At 38.4% G+C, this 18,870-nt stretch overlaps 2 protein-coding genes across 10 annotated transcripts; one reads left to right on the top strand and one right to left on the bottom strand.

The window, feature by feature from the left end:
* On the bottom strand, nucleotides 1–8,561 carry rnf8 (ring finger protein 8, E3 ubiquitin protein ligase). 5 transcript variants are annotated; one of them, XM_071467731.1, is made up of 10 exons: nucleotides 8,415–8,561; nucleotides 7,426–7,554; nucleotides 5,216–5,664; nucleotides 4,377–4,584; nucleotides 3,383–3,445; nucleotides 3,107–3,196; nucleotides 2,908–3,015; nucleotides 2,623–2,827; nucleotides 2,374–2,409; nucleotides 1–448 (listed from the first exon to the last, which is right to left on the bottom strand). In XM_071467731.1, exons 2-10 carry the CDS (start codon nucleotides 7,492–7,494, stop codon nucleotides 225–227), a joined length of 1,452 nt encoding a protein of 483 aa, XP_071323832.1. In that variant the 5' UTR covers nucleotides 7,495–7,554; nucleotides 8,415–8,561; the 3' UTR covers nucleotides 1–224. The 5 variants fall into 5 exon arrangements, with proteins under 5 accessions (XP_071323832.1, XP_071323831.1, XP_071323830.1 ...); XM_071467730.1 differs by lacking the exon at nucleotides 8,415–8,561 and adding an exon at nucleotides 7,783–8,042 and having other exon boundaries at nucleotides 1–445; XM_071467729.1 differs by lacking the exon at nucleotides 8,415–8,561 and adding an exon at nucleotides 7,783–8,041.
* Nucleotides 5,939–18,191, top strand: aida (axin interactor, dorsalization associated). 5 transcript variants are annotated; one of them, XM_071467744.1, is made up of 11 exons: nucleotides 5,939–6,029; nucleotides 10,830–10,896; nucleotides 11,008–11,061; nucleotides 11,887–11,941; nucleotides 12,046–12,109; nucleotides 12,798–12,901; nucleotides 13,075–13,083; nucleotides 14,012–14,134; nucleotides 14,465–14,587; nucleotides 15,173–15,290; nucleotides 15,412–18,191. In XM_071467744.1, the coding sequence occupies exons 1-11, from the start codon at nucleotides 5,980–5,982 to the stop codon at nucleotides 15,509–15,511; spliced, it is 867 nt and encodes a 288-aa protein (XP_071323845.1). In that variant the 5' UTR covers nucleotides 5,939–5,979; the 3' UTR covers nucleotides 15,512–18,191. The 5 variants fall into 5 exon arrangements, with proteins under 5 accessions (XP_071323845.1, XP_071323846.1, XP_071323850.1 ...); XM_071467749.1 differs by lacking the exon at nucleotides 5,939–6,029 and adding an exon at nucleotides 7,595–7,645; XM_071467746.1 differs by lacking the exon at nucleotides 5,939–6,029 and adding an exon at nucleotides 9,759–10,051.
* Nucleotides 18,192–18,870: the final 679 nt, after the last annotated feature.

Below are 18,870 nucleotides of genomic sequence, written 5' to 3'. Positions count from 1 at the left end.
TGATTATGAAAATGCATAGCCATAAACTTTATTCCTTTTGTTGAAAATGAAAGACAAAAGACAACTGATCATGTTACAAAAAGAAAAAAAAGCTAAATCTGTTTACTGGACTCATCATGAGACCAAATTTTATGTACTATCTTAAAGGTCCCGGAACATTCCAGGGAAATGCAAACACCACCAAAAAGTCCAATTCACATTCCAGCCCACAGAAGAAAACGGGGCTAATCATTAACCTCATCAACACTTTCATCAGAGTAACCACTGTAGGAAGAACTGGAGCCCAAGTGGATGCTACTGTCTGTATCCACTGAGACTACGGAGCTCAGGCTGCTGTCTATGGACACCATGCTGTCGTCGCTGTCGCTGCTCCTGCTGCTGTCGTCGCTTTCACTGCTCCTGCTACTGTCGTCATCGTGGATCACCATCACCTCTGCTGGGGCAGCTGCTGGAAAACACATAAAAAAAAAACAAAAAACATTGTGAGTTTATAGTTTCTCTTTGGAAACATTTGAAAAAGCAGCAACTTCCCTCTCAGCCACTTAAAAAGTCCTTCACATGACTTTAAAAAAAACCAAAAAAACGCTGACATTATTCTGAATTTTTATTATTGATAACAAATCCCGCAAAGAGACTAAAGCCAACATGGCATTTGTTCATATCTCATTACTTTTTGATTTCCCTGCCTTGTCTGTTGCTCTCCGTTCAAAACCTATTTGATCCCAGTAAACACAAATCTTTAGAGACAGATCACAAATATGTAGTCTCATTTAAAAAAAAAAAAAAAAAAAAGAGTCATTTCCTAAAACTGCTGGACATTGCAGTTTTTAGAAAATGCTACTCAAACAGGAGTAAGTAGTGCATTTGTTGGGGCCTATTTTCAGCTGTGGATTAACACGCACGTGGTGAGTTTTTCTGGCCGCAGGATGGAGTATATGAGATTGATTCAAATTAAGAGGCTGTGATCCCCTGCTCTCAGATTTTTCAATAGTTTCTGGACAACAATTAAGGTCCATGGTACATTAGCTTCATTATTGGTTTTGGTCTTGAAACTGAATATGTTGGTAATATCAAAAATATGCAACATTGCCAGGCTTTGAAATCCCTAAAATCTGTGCAGTTCTCAAGCATTTGGTTAGTAGACCAAATGAAGCCTGGTCAAGGGAAAAAAACAAAAACAAACAAAAAAAAATCTCCCTCTGTATAACATTTTGTACCATGTGACATGTTTAAAAGTCTCTATGTAATGAATATTATTCATTACTTTCACATTGTATTTTAATTCTCCTTGTTTGATCTTTCCTTAATTTTATTTGCTTACAACTGAACTTTAAAAAAAAACTATATTCTGAACAATAAGACTAATTGTAAGTGCAGGACAGGCATGCTATTTGTCCACCTGTGCTTCTTTGGGGAATGGAAGCTAATTTTCAGTAGCACCCTGCCTGATCTGCATGGTTACACAAATTCAGTGCTACATCATTTTCTTCATCTGTTTATGTTGAATGAAATTTTATTATCTGTTGTTGTTCCAGCATTCGTAACACGACAGAAAGAAAAGACATAAATCGGCCTCTCTGTACTGCCACCTTGTGTTTGCAGTGTTTACTTTGCTCCACATTCTGGACCACCCACCCCCACCGTCTTCCCTCCTCCCCTCAAGCCACCAACAAGCATTTTGTCAAAAATAGTGCAGTACCCTGAGACAGGGAGAGCGTAATCACACTTTCAACACCTTGAAAAACCACATTTCCTTTGCAGAGTCAGAGCCTCTGAGTGGCTTCACCACACCCACTGAGGGTCGAGCACTTCGCTCAAGGACACTTCAGTGGTCGCTGCCATGGACGAGAGGAACATTAGTCACTGAGCTCACCCACACATGTCAAAGTTCCCCAGTCATTTGATCTGATGAATGTGGCATTGCACACCATTGCTAATAAGTATGATACTGCCGTCATAAAGTAATTCTATCTGGCTTCTCTGTGTGCATGACTGTGATCCTGACCGAGGAGGCTATATCACTGTCACACTCTGTAGTTTTATGTGCTATGTAGGTGAAATTTGAGGGAGAGTTCATCACAGTGGACAGCAATAGGCAGGAAAACCCATGGGAAACATGATATAACTGCTGCAGTTATGAGGCTGGAGGAAAATTATATGGACAAAACTTACTGTCTATCATGATATCATCACTATATCAATATGTTGTGAAACGTTCAAACTCAGATGTGTTATCAGTTTTTATCTGTGTCAATTCCATTTGATATAGTTCCCTGCACACATAATATATCATTGAACTTCTCCCTATTAAATCAGACTGACTCGTCTGTTCCTGTACTCACTGTACAAAACATTCAAAGGCTCTCCACTCACCTGATCTGATGACATCACGGTCACAAGCTTGTTTGTCTGAAACAAGAAAAAATGTATTTTAAATGGTTTGTGTTCTACATATTTTTTTCTGTGAAAACTGGGAGAGTAACCTTTGAAATTATGTGTCTTTCATGTCCTGTTCACACTGCTCCTTGAAAACAACAAAACATGAATAAAAATTAAATGCCTAGTTGTCTAGTGTATCAAACTGTAGGATACTAATGACACTGTTGATAACGCACCTCTCACCTTTCCTCTCTGTGATGAGCGTCTGGCGCCTCGTCTTCATGTCCAGGCTCAGGTTTTCCACCATGCCGTCGATACAGTTGTCCAGGGCCAGACAGCGGGTCTGAGACTGGATGACTTGTCGACAGATGGGACATTCGTTTTTCTTTTTGCGCCACTGCTTGATGCAGTGACAGCAGAAGCTGTGAGCGCAGTTCAGGATGACTGCCTGTAGAGGACAGTAACACAGATTAAAACTTCGCCAAAACCGACCAAACTAAAAACATTGATTCAGTCTATCAGACCAACCTCAATGAAGAGCTCGGAGCAGATGATGCACTGAAGCTCGTTCTCCAGAACTTCAGTCACTTGTGTAACTACTTCCTCTTTTTGTGCCCTCGCCTTTTCTTTCTCCTCCTGCAAAAATATTCAACATATAAATGAATAAAGCTGCAGTGATTCTATGTGAACTATGTGAAAGACCAATCCTAAATGAATATAGTCATACCTTTGTCACTTCCAGCTCTTTGTTTTTGGCCAAAAGAATCTCCTCGAAGCCTTGCCGAGAAAGGGCAAGTTCGTCAATGACTTTCTTTTGCTGAGGATGACGTACAGAAAAAACTTAAATGTTGAAAAAAAGAATTTTATGCATACATGAGCACTCTAAAACACTAGATTTTAACATGTTTTAAAATCCCATTTTTACACTAAATATGCTGTGTCTGTTTGGTTGTATTTATGCTTGTAAAACAAGAATTGAAATCTCCAGTTTTGTGTTACATACCTCTTGCAAGGCCTCTTCCAGCTGTTTTTTCAAAAGCTCCTCCTGTTGCTGTGTTTTCTCTGCCTAAACACACAAAAAGTTACACTGTCATTTATTTTGTGTATATTTTGTGTCTGGCAGTCATTCATACCAAAATTGTGTTCTCACAGATTATATACAATATGCATCCACCTCAGAACATAATGTACTGTAACATTTTTTTCATTTCCTGACAATCTATTGACCACACGACAAACAGAACAGAAATCTCAGGCTGTAGCTCAGGGGAAAAAAAACAAGTTACTGTTCTCACACGCAGCCTTCTTTGAAAATATTGCAAAACATTCCTGTTAAGGAAGTCTAACATTCTCAAACAGCTGCAATTTCTGGGTAATTTTGAGTCAAAAACCCGTTTCTGTAAATGTTCCAGGATGATATGCACGAGAAGGAGAAAAAACACAAGCAAATTGAAATTTCTGCTGTACGATGTGGCAAAAGCAATGTAAAAGTTTTGACACAAAAATCACAAAAAATATAAAAGTTGTCCGAGTTTCAGAGTTGTTAGAGGGTTGATTCACTCAAATCACCAAAATCACATTTTCACACTTACTACAGAAGCTGTCTAGCTAAGCAGTTTCAGTTTTATGTGCCAATGTTTCAAGATATCAGCATTTCTCTGAAATGACTGTCACCAATAAAAAAAAAAAAAAAAAAAAAAAAAAGAGAGTTACATTAGATGCCCCCAAAACTATGTGCTCAGTTAGTTTCCACTGGGGTGGGCAAATGTTTTTTTGTGTCTTTGGGTGAAGAGACACTTTAAATGATCATTATATTTATCGATCAATATTTATTCAGTTTAGACTTTTCACTATTCTGTAATGTTAAAAGTTCTTTTGAATTATTCAATTTTCAATTGATCAGATTTAAAACGGTTATCCTATATATCATTAATAGACAATGATGCCAAAGTAACCCACTACACTGATTCAATAACAGAAAGGAAAAAAACTCTCACCTCCAGCTGCCTCTTAGTTTCGCTGAAGGACTTCTCTAACGTCTCCATCCGGTGCATTTTGGCTCTCAGCGTCTCCAGCTGACCCTGCAGCCCCCTGACCTGCTCCTCTCTCAGAGGGTCAGCCTGCCGGGGCTTGCCCTCCAGCGAGGCTACCTGCCTCTGGGTGTCGTCCACCTGCTCCCTCAGCAACAGAATGTTCTGGCTGTACCTGCAAAAACACATAAATGGGGAAAGAAAGACTGAGATCTAACCTCATAACAAAAGTAAGTATCTTTTACTCACTGGTTGCAGGACAAAATAATATAATATATAATATATATAATATTTCCCAGTATTAAATATTTTTCTAAATAATATGTTTATACTTTTCTTGTGGCATACAGAGCAATTACAAAGTAAAGTTTAAACAATCCTTTAATCGATTAGCTGGTTGACACAGAAAATGAATCTGCAACTATTTTGTTAAGAAATTCATTCTTGAAGTAATTTCTGAAGAACAATGCTAACATTGATTGGTAACATCTTAATAACTGTGAGGATCTGTGGTTATATACGACTGTAATTAAAAAATCTTTGTGTTGTATATGGTCAGACACAAGAAGAAATCTGAAGACATAATCTTGGGATCTCATAACTTGTGATAAACTACTGTGAAAACTACAGCCCTAGAGTGATTTGTCATCCAGAAAAATCTGTAAACAATAGGAACTATGGCAAGGGTTGTCAAACCACCATTAGGGGTTTTGAAAGGCTGCATTAGATTTATCTTCCACATGAACTGATGTTTAGCTCTATGACTCAAATGCAGTATCACATGAAAGGCACGAACTGGGGCTTACATCTGCAAGTTATCCAAGTCACAGGGATTGCCGGAGCCATCAGAGGGCCGGTCTACTTCCCTGGCTTGTCTGCTGGGCCCAGTTTCCTGTGGCTGCGTGTGACTGAGCCTCTGCTGGCATTTCACTTGAGAAAGAGGGCAGGGCTTCGCAAACGACTTATCGGCAGAGGAGCAGCGGTAGAGCTTGGGCTTTGAGGTAGACGGCTCAACTTCTTCAACAGACAACTTCCTCTTGGACTTCTTGGAAACGTGGGCTGCTTTAGCACCCTCTTTGTGTCCCTTTGCAAGGCATGGTTTAATGTCTTTGAGGGGCCGCTGGACCAGGATGTAGTCAAACTCTACTTTGGTTCCAATTACAGGAACCCCAAGTTGTATGGAGTCTCCGAGCCTGACCTGATGGGCTTCTTCAGCAGGAATACGGTTTCCATTCACCCACACACCGTTGAGACTCTGAGAAAGAAAACCACACAGTTTTTAATATCTGCCATTGAATATAATATTCATATATCAAGAACATAAAGAACATGTCACTAGATTTAAAGATTGAACAGATTCAATTTAAGATTCTAAATTCTTATTATTGGACCCCCATCTTAAAATGTTTAGATTTAAGTTTAAACACAAATGCATGTGATGGAAATGTCTTTCTGTCCAGGCGACAGATTTGATAAATGCATTTGTGATTTTTCAAGTCATCTTTTTTTTTTTTTCAGACCTACATCATATATATCAGGCTCTCATTACAGTGACTGTAGAGCTTCACATATGATCCAGAGTAGCATAACAGCGGGGAGACAGGGATCTGTAGAAAGCAGGTCAGTAAGTTATTGTCTGTACAGGTATGCATGTGAGTCTATGTATGTATATGTTCCTGCCGGTTTCTGAGCAGTATCATTGTGAGATGTACAGTAAGCAGGAGGCAGCAACAAGTGAAAACGGGGAAGCCTAAATGAGAAGTTGTTTCTGTTCCATGAACTGCACTAACTGCAAAAGTAATCGATGGAAACTCCCCTGAGAAGAATCCCCCCTCCTCCCTTTCAGCTGAGAGTGCAGAATTAGCTATTAGCATCCAGTTATGTGGTCAGAGCTGTGGATCCAATGAGGAACAAACTCCTGGTTTAATGCATGTGTACGGTTGTTTAATAATTATTGCAAAAGTTTATTAGGCTTCACCTTCCATGACAATCTAATGAGTGAAGCTTTGCCCGTATACATCGCAGTCATTTTGCACTCGCGTAACACATCTGGTATGCAGCAAATGTCTGGTATAATTTGATGGTAAACGGGAATTTCACAGATGCTGACAAAATAGGGGAACAAGTTCCTAGAAAGGTCAAGGCACACTGCTTTGATAAGGTTACGAGGTTTTAAGGCCTTTACTTAGTGGCTAGATGATAAAAACCAAGACCAACGTGGAACAACCACACTCTTGGTCACATCATGTGTTGGCCTTGTTTCATCATGTAGCTACTACAATAAAGGCTTTTTAACTCTTGTACGTATTTTGTGGACTTCTGTTATCACTTGAGCGCCCGTCGAGAGCACTTGTTTTGTGTTACATTGCTGTCAGATCAAAGAATTGCCTCCACATTTGTGTTCTTTTCAAATGTTGGTACTATACTGGACTGGAAAACTGGTTAAAAAGGCTGGGTCTGTGCTTGGTGGGAGTCTGAACTCACTCAGGACTGTTGTGGAGAGACGCATGCACTGTAAGATGCAACCAACCTCTCCACAACATCCTTGCAGACCAGAGAAGCAGGTGCAGCAGCAACCAGCGTCTCATCTCGCTGCACTGCAGGACTGAAGGGTTCAGTAAATCCTTCGTTTCCACTGTCATCAGACTGTTCAACAATTCGGCCAAAGGCAGTGGATCATGACAGACTTTAACCTTAACTGAATACATTAGAGAGCTACTGAACAATTTGAATTTCCCCAAGGGATTAATAAAGTATTCTATCTCTCTATATATAATATTAAGAATGATGGGATTTCTCTCTAGGACAGCATACGGGAATATAAGAGAAAACTAGAGCTGCAATGACTAGTTGATTTATTGCTCCAAAGTACCTCTGAGCTTCTTTGGATTTTGGACTATTGGCCGAAACAAGACACTTGAAGCTGTCTCCTTGGTCTGTGGGAATTTATACTTCACATTTTTTCGTTTTTGGTATTTCATAAACGATTAAATGATTAATCTAACAGAAAAAAAACCTTCTTGTCTGTCACTGTCCACTGGCCATCTTCCCTCTGCTTGAAAGTACAGTGCAGTCTGGAGATCATGAGAGGACAGGTTGGAGACAGCAGCTGGTAGGTTACATCCACACCACGTCCGATGGTGATCTGGACAGCCAAAAACAAAGATGACAAACGGCTAGTTAGCCGTCCACTGTGCAACTCTTCAAACTAATTAAAAGATGCGGAAGACCACAAGGTAAAGAAAACTAAACAGACTAAGCATGTACGATAAATACATTTAACGTGAAAATCTGCCTCTACGGTGAACTATTGCAAGGTTTAGGGTTAATGTGAGGTACATTTAGCTAGTTAGCTTGCATTAGCAAACTGCACCTCAGTGTTTTCGAACAGGCGAAGCCAGTCTGAATTTCTTCCGACTCTCATCAAACATAAAACCTCTGAATCTGAACATTCATCCTCTTCGGCCACTGGAGAATCCGTCACTACGCTATCCATCTTATCTCATTGTGTCAGCGGCTAAAAAGCCCTCAAAAACGTCCCTTGCCGTGTTGTTTTAGACCTCAGTGCCATTGCTAACGGTGCAGCACAGCGGCAGCGACAAGCTAGTGACTGACGGTGCAAAACCGGAAACCGTTCGGTTCGTTTCAAAATAAAGGCGTCACACTCTCAACGATGTTAAAAATCACTCATTTAAAATCAATTATTTACTTTTATTCACTGAGTCTGTACTTTCAGCAGACTTTAAAATGGGGAATTAACTCTCCTACAATCTAACTTTTTTTAACTACTTTTATCTACGGTGAATTTAGAGAGCACACTTAAAATGTGAACAAGCGCATTTAACATTAATTTATTTTAATTCGCCAACATTATTTTGTATATTGACTGTTCAGACCTGACATACATTAGCAATAATAATAATAATAAGGTGAGTTATATAATCTAGAATGATGACGCCTGATAGACAGTATTTATTTGTCTCCAATTGTATCGATAAATATTACCTGGCCTAAGACAGTCGATCATGATATTGATATTGAAACATTCAATTTTACAGCTCAAAGAACAAAATCCCTCAGACTTTGGTAAAGAAAAACACTTTCCTAGTCCTCATTCTTTTAGTGTGGCTGAAAATATTTAAAATACTGTATGAACAAAAACAAAAACAAAACAAAACAAAACAAAACAAAACAAAAAAGATGTTACCAAGGTGACTAACCCAATAAGACTCAAAAATATACCATTCCGGTTTAATTGTCATAAAGTCACTTTGCTAACATCTGTCTTTATTCTTGTATTTGTTCAAATGAAAATATGGTGGAATCTGCTTTGATCCAAAATGTAGTGACAGACATTGGCCACTAGATTTAGTTGTTGTGACACTTAAAATCAAATAAATCTATTACAATTCTTTTTTAGTAATGTTTAGTCAAAAAAAAAAAAAAAATCTAAAAAAATTACAAAATTCACATTAAAGAATTTATTTTTTGCTGATGAAAAATGTAAAGATATAAAATGGTGTAAATAAAAATTTGATACTGAGAGGAAAAAAGCTAGTTTATCCAGATATTCAGAAAGAAACAAATCTAAATAGAATAAGGTTTTTAACAAATCATTAAAAAAAATACAGTTATTACATCATCATTTAGCAATGCTCCTTGAATGTTCTGTTAAAAGATTACTTACATCAATAATATCTGCAAACAAATGAGCAATAGATTTATTGATTAATGTAGAGCTGCACCGACGATTATTTCCATTATCAATCTATCTGCCAATTATTTTCTCTATTAATCGATTAATCACTTGTCTTTAAATGTTTAAACAGCTAATCCTCACGCTTGAGAAGCTGAAACCAGAGAATTTTGGGGCATTCTTACTTGAAAATGACTGAAATTATGAATCAATTATCAAAATAGTTGCTTGATAATCTTTCTTCACTTAACTAATCTATTCTTTCATTGTTGCAGCTCTAGATTTACAGTTTTCAGTGAATTCCCATCAAGGTGATGTCTTAAAATTGCTTGTTTTCGGGCCAAAATCCTAAGATATTCACTTTAATGTCACATTAGACAAAGAACAAGGTGGTGTTTGGCATTTTGAATGATTTTCATTTGGTTAGACAATTAAGTTGCTACTTATTTCACCTCTAAAACGACTATGATCAGCTTGAAACAAAAAAAAAAAAAAAAAAAAAAAAAAAAATCAGAGTGCACCTTTAAATTAAACATCACTTCTGCAGCACAGGCCCTTTAACACAAACACACAAACATCCTGTTGCCGCGCGGTCGGGCGACCCCGCGTCCCAAAACGAGCGCACCCCGGGCTCCGGGCGGGACTTCCTCTCTCTTGCGGATGCGATACCAGGGTGAGCAGGCAGAAAGGGCTTGGTCGGGGTGTCACCGGTCTGTCTCTGTGCGCCTCTGGACAGCAGATAACCTGGATGACGACGCTGCAGTTGCCGAAGCCCCGTAGATGAATCTCCTGCTCGGCTATGCTGCCCTGAGAGCGCCGCGAATACCCGCCCCGCCGAAATGTCTGATGTCAACAAGACTGTCCAGAAATGGCACGCCAGTTTTAAGAAAGGCACAGACTTTGATTCGTGGGGACAATTAGTGGAGGCTATAGATGAGTACCAAATGTAAGTTGCATTCAACATGTGTATCCTGGCTCTCCACACAAGCTGGTTCATCCTGAACACATGCTTCTTCTGCTCTTCCTTTTTTTTTTTTTTTTTTTTTGTTTTGTTTGTTTTTTTTTAAACGAATCTGTCCTTCAGTCTGCAGAGAGGTAACATCAATGTAGAGGAGACAGTGTGTGCATTATGCAGCTTCCCAAGAAGTTAGCCTCTGGGCCTGTCAAGTCCGCTCCCAGGCCAGTAAATAAACCCTAACCCATCCGTGGCGTGATGTGGCAGTTGTTGCAGAGGGAGCAGAGCCGCTGTGTGCATGTTGCATCCCCTGAGTTGAGGGAGAGTCCTTCCATGAGCCTGTCATGGAAAACCATCCCGGGCTGCTGCGTGCAAGTAGGTTTCATTATGTGTCATGCAGCGCAGAAGCGGGCCAGTATCCCTCAGGAGTATTGAGAAATAGTCAGCCACACCCTCTCATTGTTATGGGTGGGTTTCATCTGTTTAGTGAGGAATGTTTCCTGCTCTCAGAGAAAATCTTTACAGTCTTTATTTATTTATTTATTTATTTTTTTCACAAATATGTAATCAAAATGTCATCAATGCTTTGTCAGCTAATGAATGTTTTATCTGAGATGGCACAAATGACACAAAATCTAGGTCCTCACACCTCATCTGCTTGACCGCAAGGGGGCGCAGGGATACGTACTGCAGTCAACCCAGATGCATCCTCCAGAGTTTTGTGTTGAGAGGCATGTATGCACTTCTGTGTTCTTGTTGCTTGTTTCAGTCTAGCAAGACAACTGCAGAAAGAGGTCCAGTCAACAAACTCGTCAGACTTCACAGAGGAGCAGAAGGTAATCATTACACCTCTTTGACCTGCGGACAGAGGAGTCAGGTGCTTTGCTTAAACTAACACATGTTTTTTTTTCTTCTTCTTCTGTTTTTTTTTTTTTTTTTTTTTAAAGAAAACTTTAGGAAAGGTTGCAACATGCCTGGAAATGAGAAGCACCAGTTTGCAGGTGTGTCATTCCTCCTGAGCTTGTATCGAAGCCATATCCACAATTTTAGCAGTTCTGGGATCTGGGGTTCAAACTCCACCAGCGCAGCCACACATGCTGAAGAAATCTTTGACAGGTCATCTAAAAAAAAGTGTGCTCCATTCTGTGATTACTAAAAAAAAACCTACAGCTCTTAGTCAGTGCACCAGCTTAAAGCATTTACATTATGCAACTTGTTTTAATTTTGATGGACTTGCACTGAAGCTTACACTAGTCTGCACCTCGCTGTGTGTCAATTCTGTAAGTTAAAAATAATATTAACATTTTTCTACATTTTATTTTTTAATTTTACTGTTTAACCAGTTTCTTTATGCCAACTATGAAGACTAGGACTAAGTACATTCTGTACTGGAAAGACCCACAATAATGATACTGTACACTGACTATAATTATTATACTTTATCACCCTGAACATTGGCCTACATGCTGATTCAAAGCCTCTTCACACACACAGTATTATAGGAGCTTTTATTTGATTTAACCTGTATTAATTGTTATTAGAAACATCCCACTTTGAATGTACTGAGTGGTAAAACATACCAGAGTCTGCTTTAAAAATGTAATTTGTGTATAAATCATAAATCCAGGCTGTTAAAGACCTCAGTGTCATCACTGCCAGCTGCAGTGTGGGCATAGACTGTTACTGACGGCTCAGAACGTCACTAATTATTATTATTGAGAATATGATTCATGTTAAACAGTTGCCTGCTCTCCCAAAGCTCAAGTGCCTCTAAAGTCACCTAAGGATGTACACTGTTAACGTGTCCTTTGTCTTCTGTCCTGAAGTGCACACAGTCAAAGGACGAATTCAAGTTAGAGGATCTGAAGAAACTGGAAGCCAGTAAGTGCATGACTGGGAATCAAGAGCTGCTTTGTTAATCCTCTTGCCTTCCCTGGATATTCTGACCATTTCTCTTACACTCGACTTTCTCCATTTGTCAACAGTAATTAAAAATATACTGACCTATAACAAAGAGTTTCCTTTTGATGTCCAGCCGGTGCCCTTAAGGTAAATATCCATCACTTTTTTTGCTATTTTGTGTATTTTACAGTATAATTTCCCTTTGTGCTTGAGCCCAAACTGTAGAACCGTAACTGTTATTTTTATTATTGCTTTTTTCTTAATAATTTTTATTGTTTAGTCTATAAAACTATTGTTTAAAATGTCCATCACAAGTACTGTACCCAGAGTCAAAGCTGATCTCATCATAGTGTTTATTTTGATGGAGCAGCAGTCTATAACATAATCTGTAAGCTCTACTTCTGTGCTGTATTCTCACCATCAGAGCTCAGAAACACCCAAAAGAGTCAGATCAGTCATTTTATTGATTGCAAGATTATTATGAGATAAAAAGACTTTTAAAAATTATCTCTATTACTCAAAATTATATTTACTTTTTAACTTTTCTCCCTTTTTTTTTTCTTGTTTCTCTTATGTAACCGGATTATTTTACCCCTTTGGGCCACTATAGGTGCTTCAAATAATAAGAAATGTTATGATTAGTTAGAAAAAAATCACTGGTTGGTGCAAATAGACATGGTTTTGTTTTTAGTGCTCACAAGCTGAAAAGTTTGGGAACCTCTGTTCTACGTCTCTCTGCTGCCATCGTGCGCTTGTTTTCTCACAGGGATATTTAAAGTTTGATCTGATCTCCTCTGTAGACCAAGTGCTCAAACTTTGTGTCTCTCTCTGTCAGGAAAATCCTTGCTCCAGGCGAAGAGGAGAACCTGGAGCTGGAGGAGGAGGAGGATGCGGCAGCAGGAGCAGGTTCAGCAGAGGCTTTCCCCCCTCGAGCCCCCGGTACTGTCGCCTCGCCAGTAACAGCTTACCAAACGCATCCGCTGTTTGGGATGTTTGCCTGGTTGTGTCATTTTGTCCCGTTTTTTGAGGGCTGTTTGACTGTGTGTCTCCTTGTTCCTTCTGTCGGTGCTGTGCATGGCTTCGCCGCTCATTCCTGCCTGCTTCACTTGCAGCTTCGCAAGGTACTGTACGGCTTTGATGAGGAACGGCATCTGAATTTGTTCTCTGCTGCATGACAGACGTGTTTTTTATTACAGCCTGACAGTGGAAACACACAGTTTGTTGCTGAATTGACAAAGAAAAACGTGAATGTAGAGCTTGCCTATTAATTTTAAAATCAAATGCTTCTTTTTGTCTGTATGGTAAAGGTTCGTAGGTTTAGATCCCTAAAGTAAGTTTTTTTTTAAGCTTAACAGCTATTTCAGTAGCTGTACCTACATTCAAACAGCAATTTTTAAGGTCAGTATTATCAAACATTCAAGCTCAAACTATTATTTTATTAGGGCTCAACCACCACAGCTTCATTGGGGATTTGACACTGCACCAGCGCCTCAAAGACTCATGGGTGCTGTAGCTATTAAATTCTAACAAAATTAAACAGTCGTTTCATCTTGGTTCCAAAACCAAGATGCTCAAAATGTACAGCTGAGCACAGCAGAAGATTCCAATTTAGATTAAAGCTGCTCTAATCAATATTTTTATATTAACAATGGATCAAATAACTACATGTATTGTAAAAAGGAGTCACTCATAGTTACAAACAAACGCTTGATTATCACCAAACTCTGCAGTTCCCCTCATCTCTGCAGAACATTTTAGCGTCTTTCAGCTCATTGTTTTGGTTTCACAACTTTAGTCCGACACTAAACAGCTGAAGTTAGCAACTAATATGCAGTAAGACCTAAAAGCTAATGGAACAGATGCTAACCAGGGAGTGTAGTGTTTAATTATTAATATTTAAATGGTGACTTAACACTTAAGCCTGTCATCAAATGATTAAACGCATGCAGCTAACAACATTGTTGGTTATCGGTTACTCCTTAGTCCCAGGTGATGTCACCATCTGTTGTTATGGTAACTGTTAACACCTGTAACCTTTGTCCTTCACAGGTACCTTGTTGCCACGGTTACCTTCTGAGCCAGGGATGACCCTACTTACAATAAAGATTGAAAAAATTGGCTTGAAGGATGCCGGCCAGTGCATCGATCCTTACATGACCATTAGTGTGAAAGGTACTGACGCCGTAGTGACCCTGCACATGTGGAATATGTGATGTCTGTAGGCAGCTTCAGTTTGGTGAAGTGGTGAGGATCTCCACAGCTGCTGGTCTCAGATTACAGCCACACCCTTTGTCTCTGCTGTGGTGCTTCCTCTTCTCTCTCACCATCTTTCAGATATAGTCTACTTCAGAGTTGTGGACTGTCTGTGTTTTTTTTGGTTTTTTTTTAATATTGAAAATCTTCAAAAAGAAGAAACAAAACCCAAACCTCTTTACAAAGCTTCTTATGCCTGTGTAAAATGCCTTTATGCGAACAGAGTGTCCTCTGTCTCTGTCCCTGCAGATTTAAACGGTGTAGACCTGAACCCAGTGCAGGACACCCCTGTGGCCACCAGGAAGGAGGACACCTACATTCATTTCAGTGTGGACGTAGAGATCCAGAGACATGTGGAGAAATTACCAAAAGGTAATTCCCAGGTTCAGTGCGTGTCTAATGGTTTCGGCAAATATATGAATTGCTTATTTCTTAGGGAATTAGCATCACTAAAGAACGATATCCACTAAGGTGGGTCCTGCATGATTATCTAATGGTGTGGCCCTGTCCTCTAGAGCCCCCAGTGTCATAATCTAGTTTTAAGGGCTTATGTTGTGCTCAAATGGTGCATATTCCAAAACAAGTCTGGTGTGTACACTGTAGCTAATGGGAGCGTGGAGAGGACAGGGGATTTATACAAAGCACAGAGGGCAACAGGTGGGAGGTGACGGGACAGCAAGGATCCCCAACCACATGCTTTTTGCCCAGGGCTGTCTACCAGATCAGTCCAGCCACATATTATAAGTATAGCAGTGTAATTACACTGAATTATTCTTACTAAGATCTCACAATTCCTCTCATCATTTAATGTTTGAAAGATTTTTTGAGATGCAGTTTCATAGAAAGTTTTGTTCTAAAAAGGAAAACGGGCTGGAAAGTGAATGAATCCTATGTCAGTCGTTCTGTATTGTCCTGTAATATTCGTACAGTTTAAATCAGCGCTGTAACTCTTTCCAGGAGCAGCTATCTTCTTTGAATTCAAGCACTACAAACCCAAAAAGAGGTTTACCAGCACAAAATGTTTTGCCTTCATGGAAATGGACGAGATCAAACCGGGGCCCATCGTAATCGAACTGTGAGTCAACTAATGCATGTTTTTTTTGTTTTTTTTTTTTTTTCTTAATATAAAAAATTTCATAGGAGTCTTTCATGTGTGTTGGATCACGAAGCAGATCCTGTACCCTCTTGAATTTCAGGTACAAGAAGCCCACAGACTTCAAGAGGAAGAAATTGCAGCTTCTAACAAAGAAACCACTTTATCTCCATCTTCATCAGACACTACACAAGGACAGCTAAGTCAGAGCACGCCTTCAACTTTGCACCTCCTCTTAGTCTCTTACATCCACATCCAGCAAAATGTGGTGTTCCACCTCCTCACATCTAGCAATACTAAACCAAGGTCTCTGCCACCCCCCCCACCACCACCACCCCCCTCGAGTTTTCCAGAGTATATGAAGAAAGTAAAGGGAACTGAGCCAAACATTAATCACATTAGCTCAAACCACCATATTGGTTTTTCCTTTTTTTATTCGAAATATGAAATACATATGCCATCTGTTGCAGGGAAGCCTTCTCTGAAATGGTGTTTTGACTACCTGGGTTTTCATATGACAGGTGATGGTATGAAACGATTAAACCACCTCATCTCTAGTCTTCCTTAGTGCACTGATTTCAGGAAATGGGACACAATGTGAGTCATTGCAGGTGCTTAATTTGAGTTTAATACTTTATAGAGTTGTTGGACGTTGAACCTTGGACTGAAGTGAAATTCAGATAAACACTAAAAGCAACAATAGTTGCCAAAAAATATGGTATTGTTTGGGAAAGTCAAAGCAGAGTTTGCGATGCCATTCCCTGAATGAGTAACATTTAAACGCTTTGTTTACTTCATCAAGACACCAAAAGTGCATTCTACGATAGTCCATGATGGTTTATGGAGTCTCGAGTGTGCTAAAATTATATTCAAATAATAAATCATTACATTTAAAGACACTATTACAAAAAAAGTTAATTAAATGAGTATTTAAGTTGCATTACAAGAAAAGGTAAATGATAATAAAAAGATTATTAAATTCATAAATTATAACTAACTAAATAACTAAATTGTATTTACTCTCACTTAAATGATTACTATTTGAACTGTAAAATGGAATCACCAAACTACTTTTAAAAAGGTTATTAAATGATACTTTCCTCTGTCTGCATATCATATTCCATGTCACAGTTTCCATTTTGTGCTTTCTTTAATATTAACCAACATAAACAGATTTTTTTTTGTGTGTGGGCAGTGGATATAGGTAGTAAACACAATATCGATATATTATCACCTCTCAAGTTGATATGGAAATTTTGTTAGCAAAAATGTCTTTATTTACACATCCAGCAAAATGCAGAGCAACATTATCATTCATGTGTCGTGCTTCTGGCCTAATGATAAATGTAAGTCCAATATTCACACTCTGCTTTGGTCTCCACCAGTGAGAGAGACTGCAGGGCTCTTTAATGTGCTCCACTATTTCCACCAGCTTGTCGCTAACTGTGTCCGTCTGCTGTTTGGTTTTGAGCAGGTAGTTTACAAAGGATTTTTAGTGCTGACACAGCTCCTGACGTGACTAGAAACAAGTTGATGAGAGTGAACTGAAACAGTAAAGTTGCGGGCTGTAAAATCAGAAAAATGTGTTGAAAGACACTAAAGGACACCTTTGACACCAAATGTAGTCATTTGACTCCCTGTTGATATGTAGTAAGTACGTTGATTAATGCAGCTTTAATTTAAAGCAGCAGATGCCCTAATTGTTATATGTTGGCAGGAGTCGTCTTTAAATTAAAGCACAAAAATAGAAATGAATGAAAATTAAACAAACAAAAAAACACGTCTGCAAGTGGTGGCACGCTCCAGACTCCATAATGGTTTAGTGTTAAGTCACAGATGGTATTGGATTCAGCAGTGGCATTCATAATGTTACATGGTGCAATTATACACTAAATATAAATAAGGTGTCTTTGACCAGAAGCCTCTACATTCAGCTCAATCAGTTGTTATTTTTCGTTTTTGAAAGTTGTGTTGGTCTTTCTCAAATTTTCTTCCAAATTTGGATTTAAATGTCAGATTTTCACACTCTGAATAATTGTCTCGGTCCAGAATGAATGAGATTACGACCCAGTAGCAGTTCAATTAAATTCTGACAGTTGCTATGTCAGTGTTCATGCTTCAGTACGTATTGAATTTATGTTAAAATACTGTTGCATAAAGTTTTATAAATGCATAAAGTTTAAAATAGGTGCAGCATGGTGTGCATGCTGTAGATGTGTATTCTGTATACAGTGTGAGTCTTTTGTTGAGGCTCAGATGTTTAACACCAACTTTTTTCTAAGCAGTTTTTTGATGGATCACAGATGTTTATCACCTGCCAGGAAGTGGTTTTTGACTGTGTTACTTTGCAGATGAAATGTTTTATGTATACAGTTATATTTGAATGAAATTCTTACATGAAAATGTGTTTGGAGGATGCATCCTTAATGGCAGTCAAAAGACAGATTTGTGCTCTTGGACTGACTTTTGAAGGATTGTTTTTCTATTCAGTTGTTACTAAGAAAAGCCCACCACTCTTATTTTGAAATTTAACATCACCTTGTTATAAAGGGCTTTTTCAAAAATGAAGTTGCATGTAACTTTATGTTTCCATTCTGACTCTGCAGATGTTCTTATTCACTAAAACATCTACATTGTAATATTTGATTTTAGATTTTATTTTTGTAATGTCTCAATATTCAGGACTGTAAATTAACTGTAAGATACACTAACTGATGAATATACAATTCACTGTATATATGTATGAAGTGCTACAATGTGGTAGGACTGAGAACTGATGAGTGTTTTAGTTTTGTTGACAGATTAAGGGGAATTGTATCAAACATTTACAATGCTTTTAATTTCTAATAAACTACAAATATGGCAGTTTGTTGGAGGATTTCAGCTAAAGCCCCTAAATACTTCTGTCTCATTATATTGTTGCTCTATTAAGGACTGATTAATTAACACCCACATTAACATGTAAATATGCATTCAAGGCTTTAGACAGTCCTTTAAAAACAGCTATGAATTTTGTTTTTCATGCTCTCCAAGTTACTGTATTCCTTTCTCAAAAGACAATATTTTTACTTAAACATAAATGCACGCAAGGGATGAGCCAAGACGACAAGGTCATCTGCCATTGTTGTTTTACAACATTTTCATAAATTCCAATGCTGTTTGCGTTCTTCCTTAACCAAACACTGCTTATACAACATAGGAAATAATACCATAAAATAAAATCATAGATAAAAACACCAAAATGTAGTTCTATGATGTTTTTATTTTATGGGCATTTGTTTCCTATGGTCTGTATTCAACATTTAATTTTCATGATTTTATGAATGAATAAATTGAACCTTGAATATTAGGTAGGTTCTGAAATGCCCATCTCACAGATGTCTACCTGCACCTCAGCACAGTGGAGATAAATGGAATTTATTCTGTGGTGCTCACAGGATTTTAATTATTTAGCAGCAGCTTCTCTTTCCAAAATCAGTGTCTATTATTCAAGATAATTCAGACCACACAATATAGTTTACAAAAACTTTTTGAGACATTGCAAAGTAAAGATTATTTAGTA

The sequence above is a fragment of the Trachinotus anak genome, unplaced genomic scaffold, assembly GCF_046630095.1.
Source record: "Trachinotus anak isolate AG129_WGS33_773 ecotype Australia unplaced genomic scaffold, CSIRO_AGI_Tana_v1 ptg000031l, whole genome shotgun sequence".
Classification (NCBI taxonomy): Eukaryota; Metazoa; Chordata; class Actinopteri; order Carangiformes; family Carangidae; genus Trachinotus; species Trachinotus anak.
The sequence above is the reverse complement of the archived record's forward strand: the minus strand, read 5'-3'. Positions and strand labels throughout refer to the sequence as shown.

What these genes read in the sequence shown, in the direction of transcription:
- aida (XM_071467746.1), top strand. Translation starts at nt 9,945, where the DNA reads ATGTCTGATGTCAACAAGACTGTCCAGAAATGGCACGCCAGTTTTAAG. An exon ending in TCTGAAGAAACTGGAAGCCA is followed by an intron (nt 11,942 to 12,045) that starts GTAAGTGCATGA and finishes ATTTGTCAACAG; the next exon opens with TAATTAAAAATATACTGACC. An exon ending in GGGCCCATCGTAATCGAACT is followed by an intron (nt 15,291 to 15,411) that starts GTGAGTCAACTA and finishes CTTGAATTTCAG; the next exon opens with GTACAAGAAGCCCACAGACT.
- rnf8 (XM_071467729.1), bottom strand. Translation starts at nt 7,905, where the DNA reads ATGGATAGCGTAGTGACGGATTCTCCAGTGGCCGAAGAGGATGAATGT. An exon ending in GACTTGGATAACTTGCAGAT is followed by an intron (nt 4,585 to 5,215) that starts GTAAGCCCCAGT and finishes GTGTTTTTGCAG; the next exon opens with GTACAGCCAGAACATTCTGT. An exon ending in AAGAGCTGGAAGTGACAAAG is followed by an intron (nt 3,016 to 3,106) that starts GTATGACTATAT and finishes ATATTTTTGCAG; the next exon opens with GAGGAGAAAGAAAAGGCGAG.